A 21,324-nucleotide genomic window follows, 5' to 3' on the forward strand; every position below is an offset into this window, starting at 1 on the left:
TCTCCAATATCATATCATATGTTAATCATTAATCATTGCCCTGCAGGAGTGCGACTGGCTTCGGCGACTGGCACAGTATCTTCACCGATTGATGGGGGCTTCATTCATTCCTTCCCTGGCCTGATCGCATGACTGGAAACATGCTGAGGATCATTTTGGATCATTTTCTGACGATTTTTAGGTCATTGATGTCCGGGACCCGGTTTATCACCTTACTGTATTACAAAGCTGTTCTTTTTCTTTCGAGTTGTCAGGTCGAAAGTATAATTACTTCGAATGTTGTAAGCGAAGTGTGGAAGCACGGTGAAAATTATGGATAACATGCTACGAAAAGAGGCTTACGCTACCTATCGTCATTTTTTATAACTACTGTAAGTCAAAGTTGGTGAACATGTTGAAGTATTATGTTGCCTAACCTGGAAGTTATTGAACTGTTTATATCAACCAACATGGCGCAGTGCAGTAGAATGATCCCTATGCGGTAGAGAGGTTAGCTGCAGTCGTAAAGAGTGCGAGTGTTGAGATATATTCCATAAAGTAAGTTGAATATCGTCTTGAGATCCTGCCGAGTGAGTGCTTTGTGCAGTGTGTTCCTAAGTATAGCCTATTTTATTGACGTTCTAAATTAGGTATCTTATCGTTGCGTACACCTGACACGTAAATTACAGTGCTGTCAATCTACAGGTGCTCTAGGAAACGATATAGTTAACTCTAAAAACTACGTACCTCGTTACCACAGCGTATCATTACTTCAACCATGTCCTCAGATCCATCCAAAGTTATTGAATTTCTACAATTTGTTGGTCGATTAAAGGTCAGTGAATGTGTATTTATCATTTCTACGTTAGTACCTCACCATTGTTGTATTTGCACTTCCGTAGGTTGTTCCCATGATCACCCACTCACTTCCTAATTGTTTTGGATATATTTCTGCCACATTGTTAACGCATTGATGTTTATTTAACTAAATGGAAGCAAAACATTAACAATAATCGGTTACATTTTGCTAGGTAGCTCGCATTTTATAGGAAGCTGAAAATCATGCAAAAATGATGGGAAACGATACTTGAAGTGGACGAAAGGAGAAATCCTTCCTTTATGCTTGCCAGGGACCCATCCCTGGAAGTATTCTTACTTGTATAAAAGATTACATTAAAACCGACACTGTCAAACTCTGAGATGCGGCCATTTTCTGTGTTATTATTAGCTGCAGGCCAATTGCTGTGGTCTTCGGTGGAGCTCGTGACGTGTGTAGCGCACTGCTACCACATTCTCCCCCTGTAGAAGCGGGGGGGGAGTAGAATAACATCCACAGTACCGTATCCCCTGCCTGTCATAAGAGGCAATTAAAAGGGCCTGTTAAGATGGGAGCATGGATTGACATCCCCAGAGCCCGTAGCTGAGTCCACATTGCTTCCACTTACCGGTACTTGTGCCAGGCTCCTCACTTTTATCTGTCTTATCCGACCACCCTTGGTCAACTCTTGTTCTTTTCCGACCCCAACAGTATTAGGTTTGCGAGACCTTAGGGTGTCTTTCATCTTCACGCCACTGAGCTCGATAGCTGCAGTCGCTTAAGTGCGGCCAGTATCCAGTATTCGGGTGATAGTAGGTTCGAACCCCACTGTCGGCAGCCCTGAAAATGGTTTTCCGTGGTTTCCCATTTTCACACCAGGCAAATGCTGGGGCTGAACCTTAATTAAGGCCACGGCCGCTTCCTTCCCGCTCCTAGCCCTTCCCTGTCCCATCGTCGCCATAAGACCCATCTGTGTCGGTGCGACGTAAAGCAACTAGCATCTTCACGCCCTTCGTGGCCCTTTTCTTTCTTTTGCTGATACCTTCAAATTTCAACGTGGTGGACCTCTTCCATTTTTCCTCTCTGATTAGTGTTATATACAGGATGGTTGCCCAGTTGTACTTCCTCCTAAAACAATAATCACCACCATCACTGCTCCCACATTCCATGAAAATAATGAAACTAAAAATGACGTATCATGGCATCATATCCCTCAAGTTCTTGTCACTAGCCAATGGTCTTCACTCTAAGGTAACCAACAGTTGGCAACAGTACAGTTTGAGCTATCTAAGAGCTATAGGTGGAAAACCTAATTATTAAACAAAGGACAGTCAAGCCATGTGCACCTCATATTGGTGCCTGTTGCTACCAATACTGCATGGTGGGTACTATAGTTATGTCGTAACTATTGGTCTTGTTAATAGCCAATACTGTCACACGGGATTCTAGATGCCTCTTATCCTCCAGGACAAAAGTACATTATTCTCCTAGGTAACCAATCCAACCTATCCTCCTCGATTCGCTTTACATGACTCCATCACGGGGGCAGTTTATGCGTACCACTTCATCCATTGAATTCTTTCTTAACTTAACCTGAATCTCCTCGTTCTGAGAACTGGGGATGGAAGACATTCTGGTTGTTTACAATGATATTTATGAGATTATGGACCTAAATATTTGTGGTTTTTGGAGAAATATTAAAGTTACAGTGTAAAATATGAGTCACTACCTTGCATTGGTCAGAAACTGTTGTTAATTTACATGTTTTATAACTTGGAGACAATGTAGCCATATTTTCTAAATTTATTGTATTGAAAGGTTTGACCAGAAAATGAACATTCTTAAGAATTAAAACGAAGAGTTTGTACGTCAATACAGAATTGTGATGAAGTTCATTGTTTGCAATTTGTTAATTACTCCTGCTATCGGCCAAGGACTCATTTCTTTATTTGTTAAATAAAGAATTTTCAGTGATTGTAATGAAAACATCCAACCAAACCTCATGGCACTACAGTCCTTGAAGGGCCTTGGCCTACCAAGCGACCGCTGCTCAGCCCAAAGGCCTGCAGATTATGAGGTGTCGTGTGGTCAGCATGACAAATCCTCTCGGTCGGTATTCTTGGCTTCCTAGACCAGGAATGATTGTAATGAGATGTACAATATATAAACACCTGTGTTGCTTATGATATCTCTCTGAAATCTACATTACTAAGATATTCTAATTTCATAGACATAAAACAAGGACATTGTTTTATCTATGACAGGGATTGTCACTCACCCCGTTGCCTGCGTTGTGACCCTGGATCTCAACAGGTGACAAAAGATGACACGTTAAAGTGCAGTGCCATTGAAGAAAGTCCTATGCGTGCCGTGAAGTAGTCCTGGGTAGGCCTACGTATATATTTATTTTAATGTTTTAATAATTATATTTGGGTACAGAAGATCTACTCAATTTACTCTTGTTTTATCTTCAAATGAGTATTATCTCCTGTTTAACCCATTGAGCCCTGCATATTTGTTGGACTGAAACTGCATTAGAGCTAGGAATATTTTGAAGGAAATATAGTGACACTTCACGTGATGAGAAATTTCTTACATACAAGAGCATTAAAGATGTAAATATACTTGAAAATAAATGGCATTCACATCACAAACTGCAGAACAAGGAATACATTTTTTTTATTAGGATCACAGGTCTGTACTCGGTCCGTCTCCTGAGCTATAACACGGTCATCTCCTTGCACTTCTTCGACTTCCACATCTGTTCATTCATCAGGAGTATTACTCACACTATTACTTTAATACTACTACAGTGAGTTTCGTTCTTCAGCTTATCTGCCTCCTGTTGACTCATCACTCCCCAATCCATAGCATAGCAACATGGACAGGACTTCGCTTACATTATCCATGCACGACATGGGATAACTATTAAAATAAGCTCGTACCTTATGATAGGAGATGTTGGAAATTTTAACATTTTCGTAGTCCGCCATGCTGAGCTCTTCGAAACCCTGGTTTCTTTTCCAAGTCGTCTTAAGGGATTTTGTAGGCGTGTGTTCTAATCTTTCTGAGATTTCATTTACTTTATCCTTGTTAAGTACGCGTTTTTTTAATGCTTTGAGTAAAGAACCAGTTCCTCTCAATTTGTTTGAGTTTCCGCACGGTCTCTCTATGAGGAGGGTGTACACCTGGAAATTGTGTTACAAATCACATAACGACTTTTTTTATTATTATTATTGTACCGGGCGGTACACCTCCACTCCGCTAATTTAAAATGTGCGCCAGTTGAAACTCCTCTGCTGGAGGAAGTCTGAACTTCTACGCTATTAATTCTCTACTTTCTCAGAAGATGTCACCACGTGGAAAATTTTGAGTTTTTGAACTGTGTCATTTTTGATGTGGTTTTGTTTCGCTTGAAGTAAGAAGTGTGAACTTTCTCTTCTAGAGGACACTACTGAAGATCAACAATAGTGCAACCTAGTGCGGAGTCAAAGAACTATTTTGTTGGAGAAATTTTTATTTCAAATGTTTGTCTTTGCCAAATTTTTTTCAGTTATTGTTTAAGTTGGCTGTATACCCCTCTCTTTCCCCTTGTTTTGCATTTAACCAATCCTGAATTTCTTTGAGTTATTTCCGACCAATCCGATGTATCTTCCCCCAACTTGGATATGTTTCTGTACCCGAGCCAATAAAAAGTTTGTGGGAGGGTGTTTTCATTCCCCTAACGCCTAGAACCTTCCGCGAGAGGATATAAACTGCTGATTTTAGGGTCTCCGGGCCACTTCTGTTCCATCTTTCAGTGTATAAAGTACATAGCAGGAGGCGGGAAGCGCCTCTTTCCTCGGCAGCGGTCATCAATAAGGTAATGGCCGATTAATAAATTCTTTCTTTGCTAGCTCAGCAGTTTAACTCTCGGGGCGGGTGCGAAGCGTTCCTCCATGTAACCTTTTCCTAAAATGTAACGATCTTTTCTTCTATTCTCTTTTAAGCTGCATATTGGGATAGAGAGTGCTAACCCTCTCGAGCTCCCACTCACATTGTCTTGAGGTGAACTTATTTTCTTAACCTATTCTTCGTTAATGTAAAACAAATTGTTCTTTCCTAAAGTCACCTCGGTAGTATGGGATTAGCCCTGGCATTAGTGGCCTAGAGCCAGATTAGGTTTTTAAAAACAAGTGTATTAGGAGTGCAAGATCGCCTCCTCTCAAATTGTTATTTTAGAGGTCATGTAATTGCCCATTTTTGTTTAATAGACCTCAGTAGGTTGGGTATTTTACCCCTGTGTCTATGTCCAGTGAGGACAACTTGAAGGTGGAGTTTGGTGTGGCCTGGGAGAGGCTTAAATTTTGAGAGCGAGTGGCTCTTTTGAAAATTCAGGGTTGTACGCCTCGTGGAGGCTTTTCAGTGTAATTTGGAGCAAGGGCTCCTAGGTATGAATGGAGTTTTCTCCCCCTCTGTTAAAACTTGTGTTTGGGGTAAAACTGAGCTGATTGCCCAAGCATTGTGAAGTCAGGGCGCGAAGCCCAAATTCTGTAAATATTGTAACTAACCCCTTTTGACTGGCTACTTTGTACCTGCCATGCTTGTTATTTCTTTGTTTTCGAAAAGAAAATATAACCTTGTTAAATTTTAAATTAATTTTACATTGCACTATAATTTCGTAGCTTGAAACCCATTCACACCCGCACCTTCTTTCACCTCTACCTACCACGGAAAACTCCGTAACAATTATTATTATTATTCTTTTTTTGGTATTTGCTTTACGTCACACCGACACAGATATGTCTTATGGCAACGATGGGGTAGGAAAGGCCTAGGAATTGGAAGGAAGCGGCCGTGGTCTTGATTAAGGTACAGCCCCGGCATTTGCCTAGTGTGAAAATGGGAAACCACGGAAAACCATCTTCAGGGCTGCCGACAGTGGGATTCGAACCCACTATCTCCCGAATACTGGATACTGGCCGCACTTAAGTGACTGCAGCTATCGAGCTCGGTATGACTTCTCTCCAAGACTCTGTTTTCACATAATTATCGTAGATAAATACCCTTTCCTCTACCGTGTACACATGCGGAGACATTATGAGAATTATACCCTAAAGTAACACTTCACAACTTGAGAACACTTGAAGCGACAGATCAACGCTTAGTACATGTTCTAACCACAGACCTGAACTGCGAAGTGCAGGCATTCCCGTGCTGTCGCTGCACTGTGTAATGGGAAGTGATAAGTCAACGGAAGGCAGATAAGCTAGGTGCGCCTGTTGGCCAACCAATGAGAGAAATTCACTGCACTAATTTCACTGAAATAACATTCCTAATAATCATTACTTTGTAAAAGGGGTTATGTATCGGGAACTTCCAGTCATTTACTGATAGCAATCTTGTTTACCAGCAAATCTCAGAGTCTAGAGAGAGCTCACTTAAAATTAATATTACCAAGCACACTATCGATATATATTAGCAAAGAGCAACATTGGAGAGGAAGAGTCCCTAAACAAATCACAAATGTGACTCACTCTGCCATCTCTTGAAGAAAAGTTGAATAAAGACGAAGCACGAAATGGCTCTGTGGCTCGGACCCAGCGAGTTGACCTGTACTTAAAAGTATCAAATTTTACTGATAGTAATGTGTGTCATAAACCTAACTTACGAATAAGGTATCCCGAGTCCACTTAGCTTCACTCCCATACACTTAAGTTGGTCTGAAAACAGACCACTGTGAAAATAATTTTGTCTAAGAGCTGACTTCTTTCTTAGAGAATACTGTTGATCACAACTATGAGCTCATTGCATTAGCTTTGATGCACCTTGATTCATTCTCACTCACTGTACTATCATCCTGCAAGAATGCACATCCTAAATACTTGAAATGATCTACCTGTTCTAGTTTTGTATTCTATTAAATTCTTAGATTTCTTCCCTAGTGACATCACTTGCTAATTTTAATCTCATTATTCACTGCACTGTTTCAGCACATAAAGAGAACAGGATGGGTGCTACGAGATGTCCAAAACCCGGAGTGTGTGGCTGGCCACATGTACAGAATGGGAATCCTGTCCTTGTTAATAGATGAACAAACTGGTCTGGACAAAAACCGGTAAGGACAAATTGCAGAATGAGTGTCATTATTTCCTTGCTCCATGAAAAAGGCGTTTTGCTGGATAGCTATTAAATGATCAGAGTATTGGTTAGTGTGCATAAAACTTAGCTTTTTCTTTAGCAGTTGGTGACAGCACGAGGAATTACCAGAAACTGTATGCATAAAGTGATTGCTTTTACTTTGCAGCTTTTGCTGAACTTTCATAGCAATATCTACTAAGGGTGTGTGAAGAGATGGCCGGGCAAGTACTTGGGCGGGGAGAGGGACATGCAGGCTGAGGATGCACACAACATCCGATATTGCTCCTAACAAGCAAATGTTCGACCCAGGTGTTCTGTAGCTCTTGCGGGCTGACGTGTGAGTGGGAATGGATGTATTAATTAGTGGATTGTAAGGAGTAATAAGTCGTCGTTTGTGGGTGCTTTTTATATCATTTATATTTTCTAGTTCTTATTATAGGTCATAGTGAACTATGTCTAATATACCTGTAATGTAGCAGCAAAGAGACCAGGCGGTAAAACAATTCACAGTGAGGCTAGACACTTAATTGAAGGAATTATAAAGTTATGTGATGATGGTCGGAATAAATGTCTCTCTCTGCCTGTAAATAACCCACCACTTAGGGCTGCAAAGTACAGTAATGTTTCAGGACGAACAATACGGCGTATAAAAAATGAACTAACAGTAGTAACAGTGAAGAGGGCGGTATCTTGTCCAGTCTGGGCAAGAAACGGCCACGACCCGAGTAATAGATGACTTCGATTTGTCGGGTGATAAAAGATGCAATTGAAAACTTTTATTTGCGGCAGAAGGTAAGCGGATCAGTGTCTTTAGTACTGATTAGTAGTGCACTGGCAGGAACTCCTCTCTCTCTCTCTCTCTCTCTTGCCGCGCGCCCATAGTAGTACACTATAAAGTAGACAGTTGGGAGAAGCCTAATGATGCTAGAATTCCCCGTGAGGCATCCACAACGTAATAATGACATAATACTTAGCAGCCGAGCTTCAGGCCTGCCTGGTGGCCATGATCTTGAAGGTGTCAAGTTCTATATGGTCTGACACTGTGGTTTGCTGGTTTGAGTCCCACTGGATAAAAAACTTTTCACCATCAGAATGTTGGGCGGCTGAAGAGTTGGTGGCATACAATTTATAATCACTAGTTTGCATCCCAAAAGCCTAGATTTAATTTCAAACCTCTCCATGGTGTTTATATGGATAGGGGGAATATTATTATTGTGTTATTATTAACTTAATTACAGTACCTTCATTAATCATTCCATTACATTATAAAATATGACATAAAAAATACAAAAATAACCATTAATAGGAAATACCAACCCTCCCCCCATGGCACTGCAGCCCTTGAAGGGCTTTGTCCTACCAAGCGACCGCTGCTCAGCCTGAAGACCTGCAGATTACGATGTGTCGTGTGGTCAGCACGATGAATCCTCTTGGCTTTTGAGACCGGGGCTGCTATCTCACCCTGACCTGGCCGGGAATCAAACCCGGGGCCTCCAGGTAAGAGGCAGGCACGCTATCCTACACCAAGGGGCCAGCAATAGGAAATACCACGTAAAGCAATTCCTTACGGGTGATGCCCATTTAAACAATCTACAGTATACAGTATTTAAGGCTATAATGATGTATTACTCGTGTAACTTTTAGTGATACCTGGGCTCCCTAGTCCTGAATTGGTAGACTTTGGCAATCTTCGAGATTCGAATTGGCAACCTTTGAAACACGAACTGTGAATCGCTTATGCATCGCTGTGAGACATCTGGAGTACACTTTACGTACTAGTACTGTTGTTGTTTATACAGCAAAGCCAAACTATAGAATTCATGCTAGGAACAAGATTTGCATCGAGAAATGTTAGATCATGTGTGTGTGACACAGTTGTTAGATTAAGATAATGAAGGTTAAGAAAATTCATATCGATTCAATTCAGATTTCATTTCCATTCATTTGACAGTATTACTGAAACCAGGAGTGCTCCCTCCTTACTCCTCCCTCACCCCCGTACAAAGAAGTATCACTAAAAGTTGCGCGAGTATATGTATGTATGTAGGCCTGTGTATGTACAGTATGTAAAAACATTACTGCAGTGATACAATATTTCATTCATTTCAACATACATATTCACTTTACCCATCATTAACATTTGTTACATATATTTTAACAATAAATATATACCCGTCATAAAAATTACTACACTGATTTAAATTTTTGTAGACTAAGCAATATCTTCTTTTTTTTTTTTTTTTTTGCTAGGGACTTTACGTCGCAGCGACACAGATAGGTCTTATGGCGACGATGGGATAGGAAAGGCCTAGGAGTTGGAAGGAAGCAGCCATGGCCTTAATTAAGGTACAGCCCCAGCATTTTGCCTGGTGTGAAAATGGGAAACCATGGAAAACCATTTTCAGGGCTGCCAATAGTGGAATTCGAACCTACTATCTCCCGGATGCAAGCTCACAGCCGCGCGCCTCTACACGCACGGCCAACTCGCCCGGTAATAAGCAATATCAGAATTTATACAATGTTATCTAAACCCATTTCTTATTTATGCTGTAATTACATTACTACAATGATATGACGTTGTTGATGGTGATTCGTCAATCAGATGAGGATGTAAAGCCTTCAGCAGACCCCTTGGTGCTATTTGACAGGAGTAGACTATGTGGCAGCACTGGATTTCACCCACTCCCTTCCTAGTACCATACACCATGACTTTCATTTTATCTCCCTAAGTCATCTGATGAGGTTGACATCAGAAGGGCACCCAGTCGTAAAAACTTGTTTTGAAGATTCATTTCATTTTATACTCTACCACTTGAGAAACAGGACAAAGGTTAGACACATGCACGCACATCCTTAGCAGCCAAGCTCTGGACCCAGCATGTGATTTCTGTGATTTACCAAGGTCCAATACTGATTTATGAAAGAAGTGTGTAAATTGTGTTGTAAATACCATCACCAGAAGTGTCAGATATTCAAGACATAATAGTTGATGTATTAAAAGAAAATGCAATTCTTATGAATAAGTTGCAGTCACGTGAAGTGAAACAGGGCAGAGATAATGCTGCTATGTAATATATAAGCTCTACCCTCTGATGAAGTCTAACATCTGCAGCTAAGACATGAAAGCAATCATAAAAAGGTAAGACAAATTGACATTTGCACTTTTGTGATTTCATTATTGACTTGCATGGCTTAGCGGTATTGAGGATGACGGTCATCAACAGATTTTTGAAGACTTAGAGAAAGTAATACTTGTCTGATTAGTCATTACCGGTAGCAAATGATCATCTGAACCTTGTTAACATGTAGGTAGCATAGGAGCAGCTTTTTCATGTCAAAGCACTGCCAATGATTGTTAGCAGGCTAGCAAATGTACAAATGTATTTAAATATACAGTTTCATACAGACACCCACTTGTAATATCCACCATCTGAAGTGAGACAGCTGACATTAAACTCGTCTTCTGACGTATCCATTGACTCATTAGGAGCTGCCATCAAAGTCGCTGGCTGGGAGACTTGCAGTGTTAGTTTCCTCATCAATTTAATCATTGTTTTCCATACCAGCATCTGCCATAATCCTTCACTTAATGTATCACGGCACAAGTAGGAATTTATTTTCATTCTTTATAATGCTCCCAAAAAAGGAGAAAATGAGGCATACAGCACCTTTACCAACATGATCGAGTATTGTCGATGTGTTACTCACCATCATCTCATTTCTGCCTACACCCTTAACAATCCTTTTTACAACTTTGGAGACTTTTCTTCTTTATAAAATTTTAATAATAATAACAATAATGTTATTTACTTTACATCCCACCAACTACTTTTACGGTTTTCGGAGATACTGAGGTGCCAGAATTTAGTCCCATAGGAGTTCTTTTACGTGCCAATAAATCTACTGAAACAAGACTGACACATTTGAGCACCTTCAAATACAACCAGACTGAGCCGGGGTCGAACCTGCCAAGTTGGCATCAGAAGGCCAGCGCCTCAACCTTGTTGAACCACTCGGCCTGGCTATAAAACTTTAAAACATTGTATGTCATCTCTGTACTCTGTGAACGGATAGATGACTTTGCATGATTTCTTTGAAAATATTTCCATTTTATAAAGAATTACAGTTCCATTACCCAACACAAGAGTGATACATAAAGAAACAAGTTACTGCTGACAGCAATTCACTATACATGAACAACAGCAACACTACTGCTAAGACAGTTCACTTGTGTTTCACGAAAACATGACTGTACTACTCATGCCACGGTAACAGTGTCCTCTTGTTGCCACCGGTAATCACTCGTCACATGCATAATACTGAACCAGGTGAGTTGGCTGTGCGGTTAGGGGCACACAGCTGTGAGCTTGCATCCGGGAGATAGTGGGTTTGAACCCCACTGTCGGCAGCGCTGAAGATGGTTTTCTGTGGTTTCCTATTTTCACACCAGGCAGATGCTGGGACTGTACCATAATTAAGGCCACGACCACTTCCGTCCCACTCCTAACACTTTCCTATCTCATCATTACCATAAGACCTATCTGTTGTCGATGCGGGGTAAAGCAAAGAATAATAATAAACATAATACCGAAGTGGTTTACTGACACAAATGTTAGGCATGGCAGCCATAAGAATAGTAACATCAGATTTCTTTCTTTCCTTGCAGGTGTATAAAACTATCCCTGGTTCACGATCTGGCAGAATGTATCGTCGGTGACCTCACTCCCCACTGTGGAGTGGATCCAGAAGAGAAACATCGTCGCGAAGACGAGGCCATGAAAGTCTTGGCTGACCTTGCAGGTGCTGCAGGCGATGAGCTATACGCATTGTACAAGGTACGTTACTTGAGAGAGGTGCAAGTGGAGTATGTACTAACAAGGATGACTGGAAAATATTTAAGGTGGCTACATGGTTTGGATTTCATAGCTGTGAACTTACATCCTGGAGAGGGTGGGTTTGAATCTTACCGTAACCAGCCCTGAAGATAGTTTCTGAGTTTTTCCATTTTCACACTCAGCAAATGCTGGGACTGTACCTTAATTAAGGCCACGCCCACAACTTTCCAAATGGTAACCCTGTCCCATCCTTAGGTCGCCAAGAACCTTAGATGTATTAGTGCAGTGTTAAACCCACTAGGGAAAAAAGGAAAGCAGTGGTTCACTGCACAAAATGGACATCGTGGACATTAACAAAATGATCAAAGCAAGCCTTTAATGAGTAACATTAGCAGCAAAACGTCACAGTGATCACTAGCAAGATCAAATGTAAATCCTTCAGTGTGACGTGATGATAACTAATGGAATGAAATGCAGTCTGGTATGGCATAGCTGCAGATGGTGTGATAATATCTTTTGTTAGCACGGAAGAAAGAGAGACGCAGAGCTAAATTTGTCCAATAATTCCCACTAGTATGAATTTCAACATAACACACCTTCCAGGAAGCATAGCTTTCTCTAAAATGGAATGATTTTTGTCACCAGATTAAACCAATATGTTGTCTAGACCTATGCATTTTTTTATAAAAGAAAAATGGGTTCCTAACTGATCGTCCTGGATGCTCCACAACTCCCAAGGGTTTTTTTCTTTCTTTTCAATATTGTTCCAAATATATTTCGTAGGTTCCTCCCTGTGCTTCCCATACATTATTTTTATGTTGTTCTCCTCAACAGCTGTGAGCTTGTATTTGAGAGATAATGGGTTTAAACCCTACTCTTGGCAGCCCTGAAGATGATTTTATGGTGTTTCCCATTTTCACACCGGATAGATGTTGGGGCTGTACCTTCATTAAGGCCGCAGCTGCTTCCTTCCTACTCCTAACCCTTTCCTACCCTATTGTTGCCATAAGACCTATCTGTGTCAATGGGACACAAAGCAAACTATAAAAAAGAAAAAAACCTTATCTATCTCTCTATCTGTCTATGAGGTGTGTCCAGAAAGTAAAGATACACAAACCAGTATGAATTCACATAATCCACTACAAGTTACTTACTGGTACATATTTCACTTTTCACTGCTGTTGTCCAGTCAAATTAAGTATGGATACTACCTTTTGTATCCTAGGGTCATGGAAGTCTGCCACCTGTCTCTTGAATCATGTGTCTAATTCTTCTTTTACCTCACTATCAGTGTCAAATCATGGTCCACTAACATGTTGCTTTAAGTAACGAAACAAGTGTAATTTTTCTTTTATCTCATTATCAGTGTCAAATCATGGTCCACTAACATGTTGCTTCAAGTAACGAAACAAGTAAAGAAAACCATTGGGTGCAAGGTCTGGGCCGTACGACGGATGAGCGAGAAGCTTCCGTTTGAATTGTTATAGAAGTGTTGTGGTTGCACTTGCTGTCTGTGGTCTTGGATTGTTGTGCTGCAGGTGAACACCATGAGTCACCGTTCCCCTCCTTTTGTTTTGAACGGCACACTGAATTCTTTTAAGCATATGAACGTATGCAGCAGCATTGATTGTTATGCAAGTCAACCAGAAGAATTCCATGTTTGTCCCAGGATGTCGTGATCTTTTACTGCTGAAATTGAAGTTTTCAGTTTCTTGGTCTTCCGGGAATGCATAAGGTGCATTGACTTGCTTGGATTCATATATGTGGTGAAAAACCCATTTTTTTATCCCCTGCCACAATGTACTCCAGAAACTCATTTCCCTGCTGTGTGTAATGTATAAGGATGGAAAATTCTAAACTCCCATGGAGGGAATTAGATATTTTTCACCAATAGAGCATGTCAAAAATGTCAAAAACATATCAGATGTAAGGCTTTTCAGGCGTTTTTCAGGCAGTAGGTGTCAGACCTAAGACAACGCTGGTTAATAGAGCAAATGCCTGAAAAGCCTTGCATCTGATATGTTTTTGACATTCATGTATAAGGATGTCGAGTACAAAATCCATGTGTTAACATTTTGACCACCTGTCACACACGCAGTTTTCTGTATCCTTACATTCTAGTCGCTGCTTCATGAATGGTACACTTCTGTGTTCCATTGTCTGATAACATGCTACTATGTCGCACTATCAGGCAGGTCTTATAGTGATAATGGGATGCGAAAGGGTTAAGTATGTTGGAATGAAGATTCTTCCTGAAGTGCCATTTCCTCCAAGAATTTTGGTGATGAATAACATGACCTGTACACTTCAGGAATGATAAAATGCAAGTCTAATTGTGATGCGCTGATTTGCATTAATTTGTTCCTAAATTCTGTGAAGAAGGTCATACAGATGACAGACAACCTATAACTCCTGTGTTCATTGGGAACATCTCTGTCCGCCTCCAGAGAATTCATGGCACCACTTCATTACATGTTTCATAGTCTTCCCATAAACACCGCCAGTTTGTTTGTGAATGTCTGCTGGGCGTTTACATTTAGCATTGAGAAACCACATGATGGCGTGCACCTCATGTTCGACAGATTCTGGATTTTATTATTTATAAGTTTCATATTCCGCATTGATTGGATTCAATGTAATAGACAAGAAAAATGTTCCACCGATCAATACATTTATGTGAATGAATTATTGCACTAGTACCGGTTTCGGCCTATCTTGGCCATCATCAGCTAGCACACAAATTTAGTCATTAGACAGAATTACAAAGATGTTACGTAAGAGCATCCGGATGTCTAATGAAAAATGGAAGTAAAATATATTGCAGTATGTTGCGTTAAAATATCTCTGATTAAAAGTGGTGATGGTTAGAATAAACTAAAACCTATTGATTGAGCATGGACATGAGTACATAAACACATTAAAATATATATGCCACATCATAAGACACTAAAAAATATAGCACATTAAACACATTAAAACATGGTATATTTTAAAAACGTCTATTAAAATTTGAGTTCATGTTGCGTTGCATTCATTCTTCAATCCTCTTGTAGTTCTTGTGTTAAGTTGTATTAGGTGAATATCGAGAATGTTCTATGGCTGATATACTTTGTATTGGTATGTTATAAGAACTCTTGTCATTAAAATTTGAAAATTGAGTACTGTGCAATTCATCTGTTGATGTAGTCAGGTAAGATTTATATATACAGCAAGATAGGGTTTAATTTTAGAGCAGTTGGTGGTGACACTTCTCTCGTCTCTACAACAAATCTCCAAACATATCGGTACACAACCTCCGCAGCAACAACAATAACAACCATATAACGTGCATAGACGAGAGAAGTGTCACCACCAACTGCTCTAAAATTAAACCCTATCTTGCTGTATATATAAATCTTACCTGACTACATCAACAGATGAATTGCACAGTACTCAATTTTCAAATTTTAATGACAAGAGTTCTTATAACATACCAATACAAAGTATATCAGCCATAGAACATTCTCGATATTCACCTAATACAACTTAACACAAGAACTACAAGAGGATTGAAGAATGAATGCAACGCAACATGAACTCAAATTTTAATAGACGTTTTTAAAATATACCATGTTTTAATGTGTTTAATGTGCTATATTTTTTAGTGTCTTATGATGTGGCATATATATTTTAATGTGTTTATGTACTCATGTCCATGCTCAATCAATAGGTTTTAGTTTATTCTAACCATCACCACTTTTAATCAGAGATATTTTAACGCAACATACTGCAATATATTTTACTTCCATTTTTCATTAGACATCCGGATGCTCTTACGTAACATCTTTGTAATTCTGTCTAATGACTGTAAATTTGTGTGCCAGCTGATGATGGCCAAGATAGGCCGAAACCGGTACTAGTGCAATAATTCATTCACATAAATGTATTGATCGGTGGAACATTTTTCTTGTCTATTACACAGATTCTGGATTGGCGCAGCCATTGCCAACATGTGTTACTCATACGAGACTCAGCACAGTACTGCAAAAGAAATGCTAGGAGAAAGCAAAAAATGATCAACATCAAGGCCAGTTTAGCCACCTTACAAAAACAAACTTTACTGTTCGACCTGTATGTGTTGTATTTTTATTTTCTGGACACGCCTCATATCTCTTAGTCATAAACCTTCTAGAGGCCTCATTGATAATGATGCTGGATCAGAGTTTAGAATTTATGGCGATATGCTTCAAAATATTTCCTTGTAGACAATATTGGTTATTTTCTCCTGATGTATGTAGCTCAGTCAGTTCCCTCCATTCCTGCTCTTTCACTATGACTTCTAAACCATTCATGCAAATTATGTACTGGAGAGAGTATGTTTATTATAATAAGACTGAAGAGAATGAACAATTAATTTGATAAGGAGTATGTCATTAATCTGTAAGTTAGTTTTCGAATTTTAAGGTTGGTAGAAAATAAAACATTAAAATGTTCACGAGGGCTACCTTTTACAGATATGTACGCACCGTCCCGGACTTTTCTACATAGCGCGTCTCATTCTCAACAATTCTTTTGCATATACTTGGTTTGTAGTTTAAGGTTTAGGCAGCATAAGCCAAGGAAGTGCTCAGATGGCATTTTTTTTTGTTGACTTCCTACACTACGAAGCTCCCTTTAGTCGTAGATTAATGTTTCATATGAAAATCAGCTAGACGTCATGGCATGAAATCAAAGAGAGCTTTAATATGCTGCTGAGAAATACTCTGCCATGTGATTTGTAGGAATGTCCACAAATCATCAACAGTGGCTGCAGGAGGACCGAACAAACAAGGTGCTGACTGACCATATCCCGGACATGTTCGATGGGCGACATGTCAGGCGAACGGGCAGGCCAGGGAAGCAGTGGTACCCGTCATTCTTCGAAGAAGGCTTGCACATTCCTGCCACATGTGGCTGGACATTGGCCTGCTGGAATATGGCGTGTGCAACTACCTGCAGGAGGAGCAGTACCTCGGGCTGTGAAACCTCCCTGATGTAGCGGTAGCTGTTCAAATTGCCCTCAAGACGTAGGACGCATGTTTATAGGCAAGGGTGCCCCAAACCATCACCTGGCGGTTGTCCGCTATGCCGCTCAGCAATACAGTCTGCCCGATTGCATTCACCACGGTGGCGTCTAATGCGCATGCGGCCATCACTGTAGGACAAGTTGAAGCAGGACTTGTCCGAAAACACCACATTTTGCCACTCAGTACGCCAGTGTCGGTGTTCACGTGCCCATTGCAGTCTGCGGTGTCGGCAGTTGCTGCAATGGCATGCGTGCCATCAGTCCAGCCCTTAGAAGATGGCATTGAACCGTCGATGCAGACATGTCCACACCCTTTGCAGTGCTTCAACATTGAGCCAACACTGTGGACAAAGCTGCTCTGTCCATTGCAGACAAGATGGCGGTCATCTTGCGCTGTGGTTACATTGTGTCGTCCAGTGCGCTGTGTACGACTCTCTTCTCTCCACTGGTTCTACATATGCCTCACTGTTAAAGCAGTGTGCCCTGTCGAACACACTTACATGCTGATATTCCACCCTGTGATGTCAGTGAGGCATAGTAACACTCGGGTACACGTTTCCACTTCGTATGATGGCTCCACACTGACTGAGCGTTGCGTAACGCTGACCTGGCCAGTCACACACCGGAGGGCACTCCTCGGCCTACGTGCACACCATCTCTCTGCAGTTTAAATCACTTATACGTCCTCTGATTTTGGCATGTTTCAGACCATTGCTATTGAGTGTTTTACTCTCTCCAAACAGCAGTGTATTTTCATCAAGTTGATTCTTTTTTTCTGGTGTAATTCTGTTACCACGTTTTCTATTTCAGGTACTTTATAGATTTATTTATTCAAAATTAGTTTCAGCAGACGGAAGAACCTAACAGTTATAAAAAATATCTAAAATACTCAAGGGCTTGCTCAGAATTGTATTTTCATTGTTGTGGACTACATTCTCTATGTTTATGAACACAAAATTGTTGTGGTTGCATGTTTTGGGTACATTTTTTTTGCATGGCTGATACTGTTCACTCCAGACAATCCTGACACCTGATATTTTTTTACAGGAATATGAAAAGCAGGAAACTCCAGAAGCTAAGTTCGTAAAGGAGTTGGATCGTTTTGACATGGTCTTGCAGGCGTTCGAATACGAGAAAGAAGAGGGAAGAGTGCACGAGCTGGAGGAATTCTTTGAATCTACGAGAGGGAAATTCTCACACCCGCTCGTCACTACCTTGCTCAAGGAACTGAACGCACAGCGAGCTAAGTTTGAAGATATGAACGGTGCTAAAGATCAATGATTGAAGTGAACTTTAGTGTTTTTCCTTGTAGCACAATCTTGGCTTTGCACTAGAAATTCTGTGATAATGTGTGTGTGTTTACTTCAGTGAGTATGTCTTGTAGCAAGCTAATTTTGAAGATATGAACAGTGCTAAAGATCAGTTATTAAAGTGAATTTTAGGAGTTTTCCTCATAGCACAATCTGGGCTTGGCACTAGATATTCTGTGATAATGTGTCCACTTCAGTGAGCATGTCTTGTAGCAATAAGTGCCTAGGCAGATGATCGTAAGTTCATATGGTTCCCCTGTATTATGTCTAGGCATTTCATTATATGCAGCAGGATGAATGCAAGATTGTATGGTTCCCTTTTCTGTAATCTTACATTTGAAGAAATATTGATGTATAAAAGATCCCTATTTCTGTTTATCTTTGACAGCGATATTAACGAAACAAAAACATTTCAAGTGTTGAAATTGCTAATACATAACAGTGCAAAAGATGGTTCATATATATGTGTGAAGGCTCATTATGTCTGGGAATGCAGTTCCTTTTTTCTTTGATGCTGCCTGTCCGGAAATTTCATTATATGCAGAAAAATAATGGCTACCCTGTACTGTTGTGCTCACATTTCAGTAATCATACAATTGGATTTCTGTGCAATGAAGGATAGCACTATGTATCACAGCCATATTGGGATTTGTTCTCAGCCTTTGCTTCCATCAGGGACCGGGACCAAGAATGAGGTGAGAGACGAAGCACACTATCCCCACTAATTTTTCGCCTGTCTAATACAGTAATGAAACTGAAAGTTATCTAGCCTGGTTGTGCTCCCTTTGAAAAATGGATCTCCACTGAGCTTTTACATTTATTATTGGTTCTGATAAGGGAATCCTTGGCTGCAGGCTTGAACAAATGACTGGTACATTACAGTGTTCAACTGGTTTTACTTCATTGCTTTCACTGTTTTGTGAGCTTTTGCATTACCATCAGTGGTTTGTGTTTTCAAAATACAGTTTTTTTGGCATTACATCAGAGATCACTAGTTTGCCCAGTATGATAGATTGCTATGATACTTGTAGCACATCCAACTTTTGTTAGAAGTTTAATAATTTCCATTTTCTGGGTTAATCTCAACACTACTTGTATAAGTTTCTCAATCATTTTAACAGTTCAAGTTAAATTGATGTCAGCACATTGCAAAATAACATAATTTTATGACAGCGTGATGCAAAATCAGAGCTCATGCTACGAACGGTCACACTCAGTGACTGAAGTCCGAGACTGTGCTGGGTGTGGGAAGGAGGCAAGGGAATGATTTGATTTTAACAGTGTGACAGCTAAAAGTGTGACTGATGACCAATGTGTTACTGTACGTGTACAGTATTATACAAACCAACCTGCGACCAAGCAAGTTGGCTGTGTGGTTAGGGTATGCAGCTGTGAGCTTGCATTCAGGAGGTAGTCGGTTTGAACCCCACTGTCGGCAGCCCTGAAGATGGTTTTCCATGGTTTCCCATTTCCACACCAGACAAACGCTGGGGTGAACCTTAATTAATGCCGTAGCCGCTTCCTTCCCATTCCTACCCTACCATTGCCATTAGAACCTTTCAATTTTGGTGCAACATAAAACAAAATTGTAAAAATAAAAAATAAAAACTGCAGATACATAAATCCTTAGAAGTAATGTGGAAAGGGTGTTTCCTATAATTTCTAAACATTCGAGAAGTACAAGCAACATTCACTGGCAACAGCTAATTGACGCAGTGGCTGAGGAGATCACAGGGAAGTATTATTGCATTGTTTACTGTTACCAAAGCCTCTGTGGCTCAGGCGGCAGAGCATCAGACTCTCACCGCTGGATACCGTGGTTCAAATCCCGGTCACTCCATGTGAGATTTGAGCTGGACAAAGCAGAGGCAGGGCAGGTTTTTCTTCGGGTACTCCGGTTTTCCCTGTCATCTTTCATTCCAGCAACACTCTCCAATATCATTTCATTTCATCTGTCAGTCATTAATCATTGCCCCAAAGGAGTGCGACAGGCTTCAGCTGCTGGCACAATTCCTATCCTCACCGCCAGACGGGGCTTCATTCATTCCATTCCTGACTCGGTCAAATGAATTATTACAAGTTGTCCATTTCATGACTGTATCGATGTTTAATCAAGAAGTAAGTATAAATAACAACCTAATCGATGCCTGAGGCAATAATAAAGTATCGATTAGGTGGTTATTTATACTTACTTCTCGGTCAAATGACTCGAAACAGGCTGTGGATTTTCATTTTCACTGTTGCCAGCTCTGCCTTCAATGTGACACCTGCTAGAGTAGAATAAAACTGTTAAAGTAACATCTTTGTGCCTAGTTTTTACAGGATTCATATGATGTATTGATGACTTTTTGATGTACTTAATTAGATATTTATACATATTAAAGAGTGGTGGCATAACTTTTGAATATTTTTGTCTGAGCTGGACTTGGACAGTAGATGAATATGAGTTTGCTTGTGGACTGTTGACTTCCAAGTTTCAATTTTATAAATATGTTCAAGAAAGCTTCTATGAAGTGGCAGGGTAGATGGTGTTATGTTCCCTATTCTAATAACCTGAAACTTGGCTTCTCTTACTGTCGTGGACTTCTAAGATTTTAATCTAATATTAATTTTTTATCACAATATTATGACTCAGTCTCAGTTCCAACAAGATAAGCAAACTTTATTTTTGCAGTGAACAAATGAGAAACTGCAGAGCCAGGTTGACATCTGGCTACCTTACTTCAACATGCTTGTGCCATTTAATGAGGAACTGTAGAGCAGATGCCGATATATCATAACACTAGACATGGGTAACCTTGAGAGTAAGAGGGTTAAGAAATTTTAGCCAATCTCATGTATAATTTGAACATTTCAAAAAAGTTTAATCGAGGTGTTTTGTAGATTTTTTAAACCTTAAACTCAGGTTTTCGTACCTGGTGCTTTGCTTTATGACCCTTAGAATGTGCATTGAAAACAATATTGTATTTAATGTTGCCCTCAAAACTTGTTGTCGTATTCACTGCCATACTTCATTGTAGAAACTACTTACTAGAATTGCCTATAAATATATTATAGGACTGCAAGGACAAGTGAAGATTCATGATAGTGGAAAACTGAATTACAGTGTCCTCTTTTCATAAAAGGTACATTGTCAGTAGACTTAAGATAAGCTGTTCACTAGATTTTTCTGAGGTTTAAAATGGAAAATAAAGTATTGCACAGAGTCTTGTTGAGTTA

General features: G+C 40.1%; 1 protein-coding gene across 1 annotated transcript; it reads left to right on the forward strand.

The window, feature by feature from the left end:
- Positions 1-451: 451 nt before the first annotated feature.
- Positions 452-21,324, forward strand: LOC136882290 (5'-deoxynucleotidase HDDC2). Its single transcript, XM_067154858.2, has 4 exons — positions 452-814; positions 6,769-6,893; positions 11,583-11,751; positions 17,843-21,324. Exons 1-4 carry the CDS (start codon positions 758-760, stop codon positions 18,074-18,076), a joined length of 585 nt encoding a protein of 194 aa, XP_067010959.2. The 5' UTR covers positions 452-757; the 3' UTR covers positions 18,077-21,324.

The sequence above is a fragment of the Anabrus simplex genome, chromosome 10 (genome assembly GCF_040414725.1).
Source record: "Anabrus simplex isolate iqAnaSimp1 chromosome 10, ASM4041472v1, whole genome shotgun sequence".
NCBI lineage: Eukaryota > Metazoa > Arthropoda > Insecta > Orthoptera > Tettigoniidae > Anabrus > Anabrus simplex.

Coding starts and splice junctions, on each gene's coding strand:
- LOC136882290 (XM_067154858.2), top strand. CDS start 758: ATGTCCTCAGATCCATCCAAAGTTATTGAATTTCTACAATTTGTTGGT. Junction 815..6,768: donor AATTTGTTGGTCGATTAAAG/GTCAGTGAATGT, acceptor GCACTGTTTCAG/CACATAAAGAGAACAGGATG. Junction 6,894..11,582: donor ACTGGTCTGGACAAAAACCG/GTAAGGACAAAT, acceptor CTTTCCTTGCAG/GTGTATAAAACTATCCCTGG.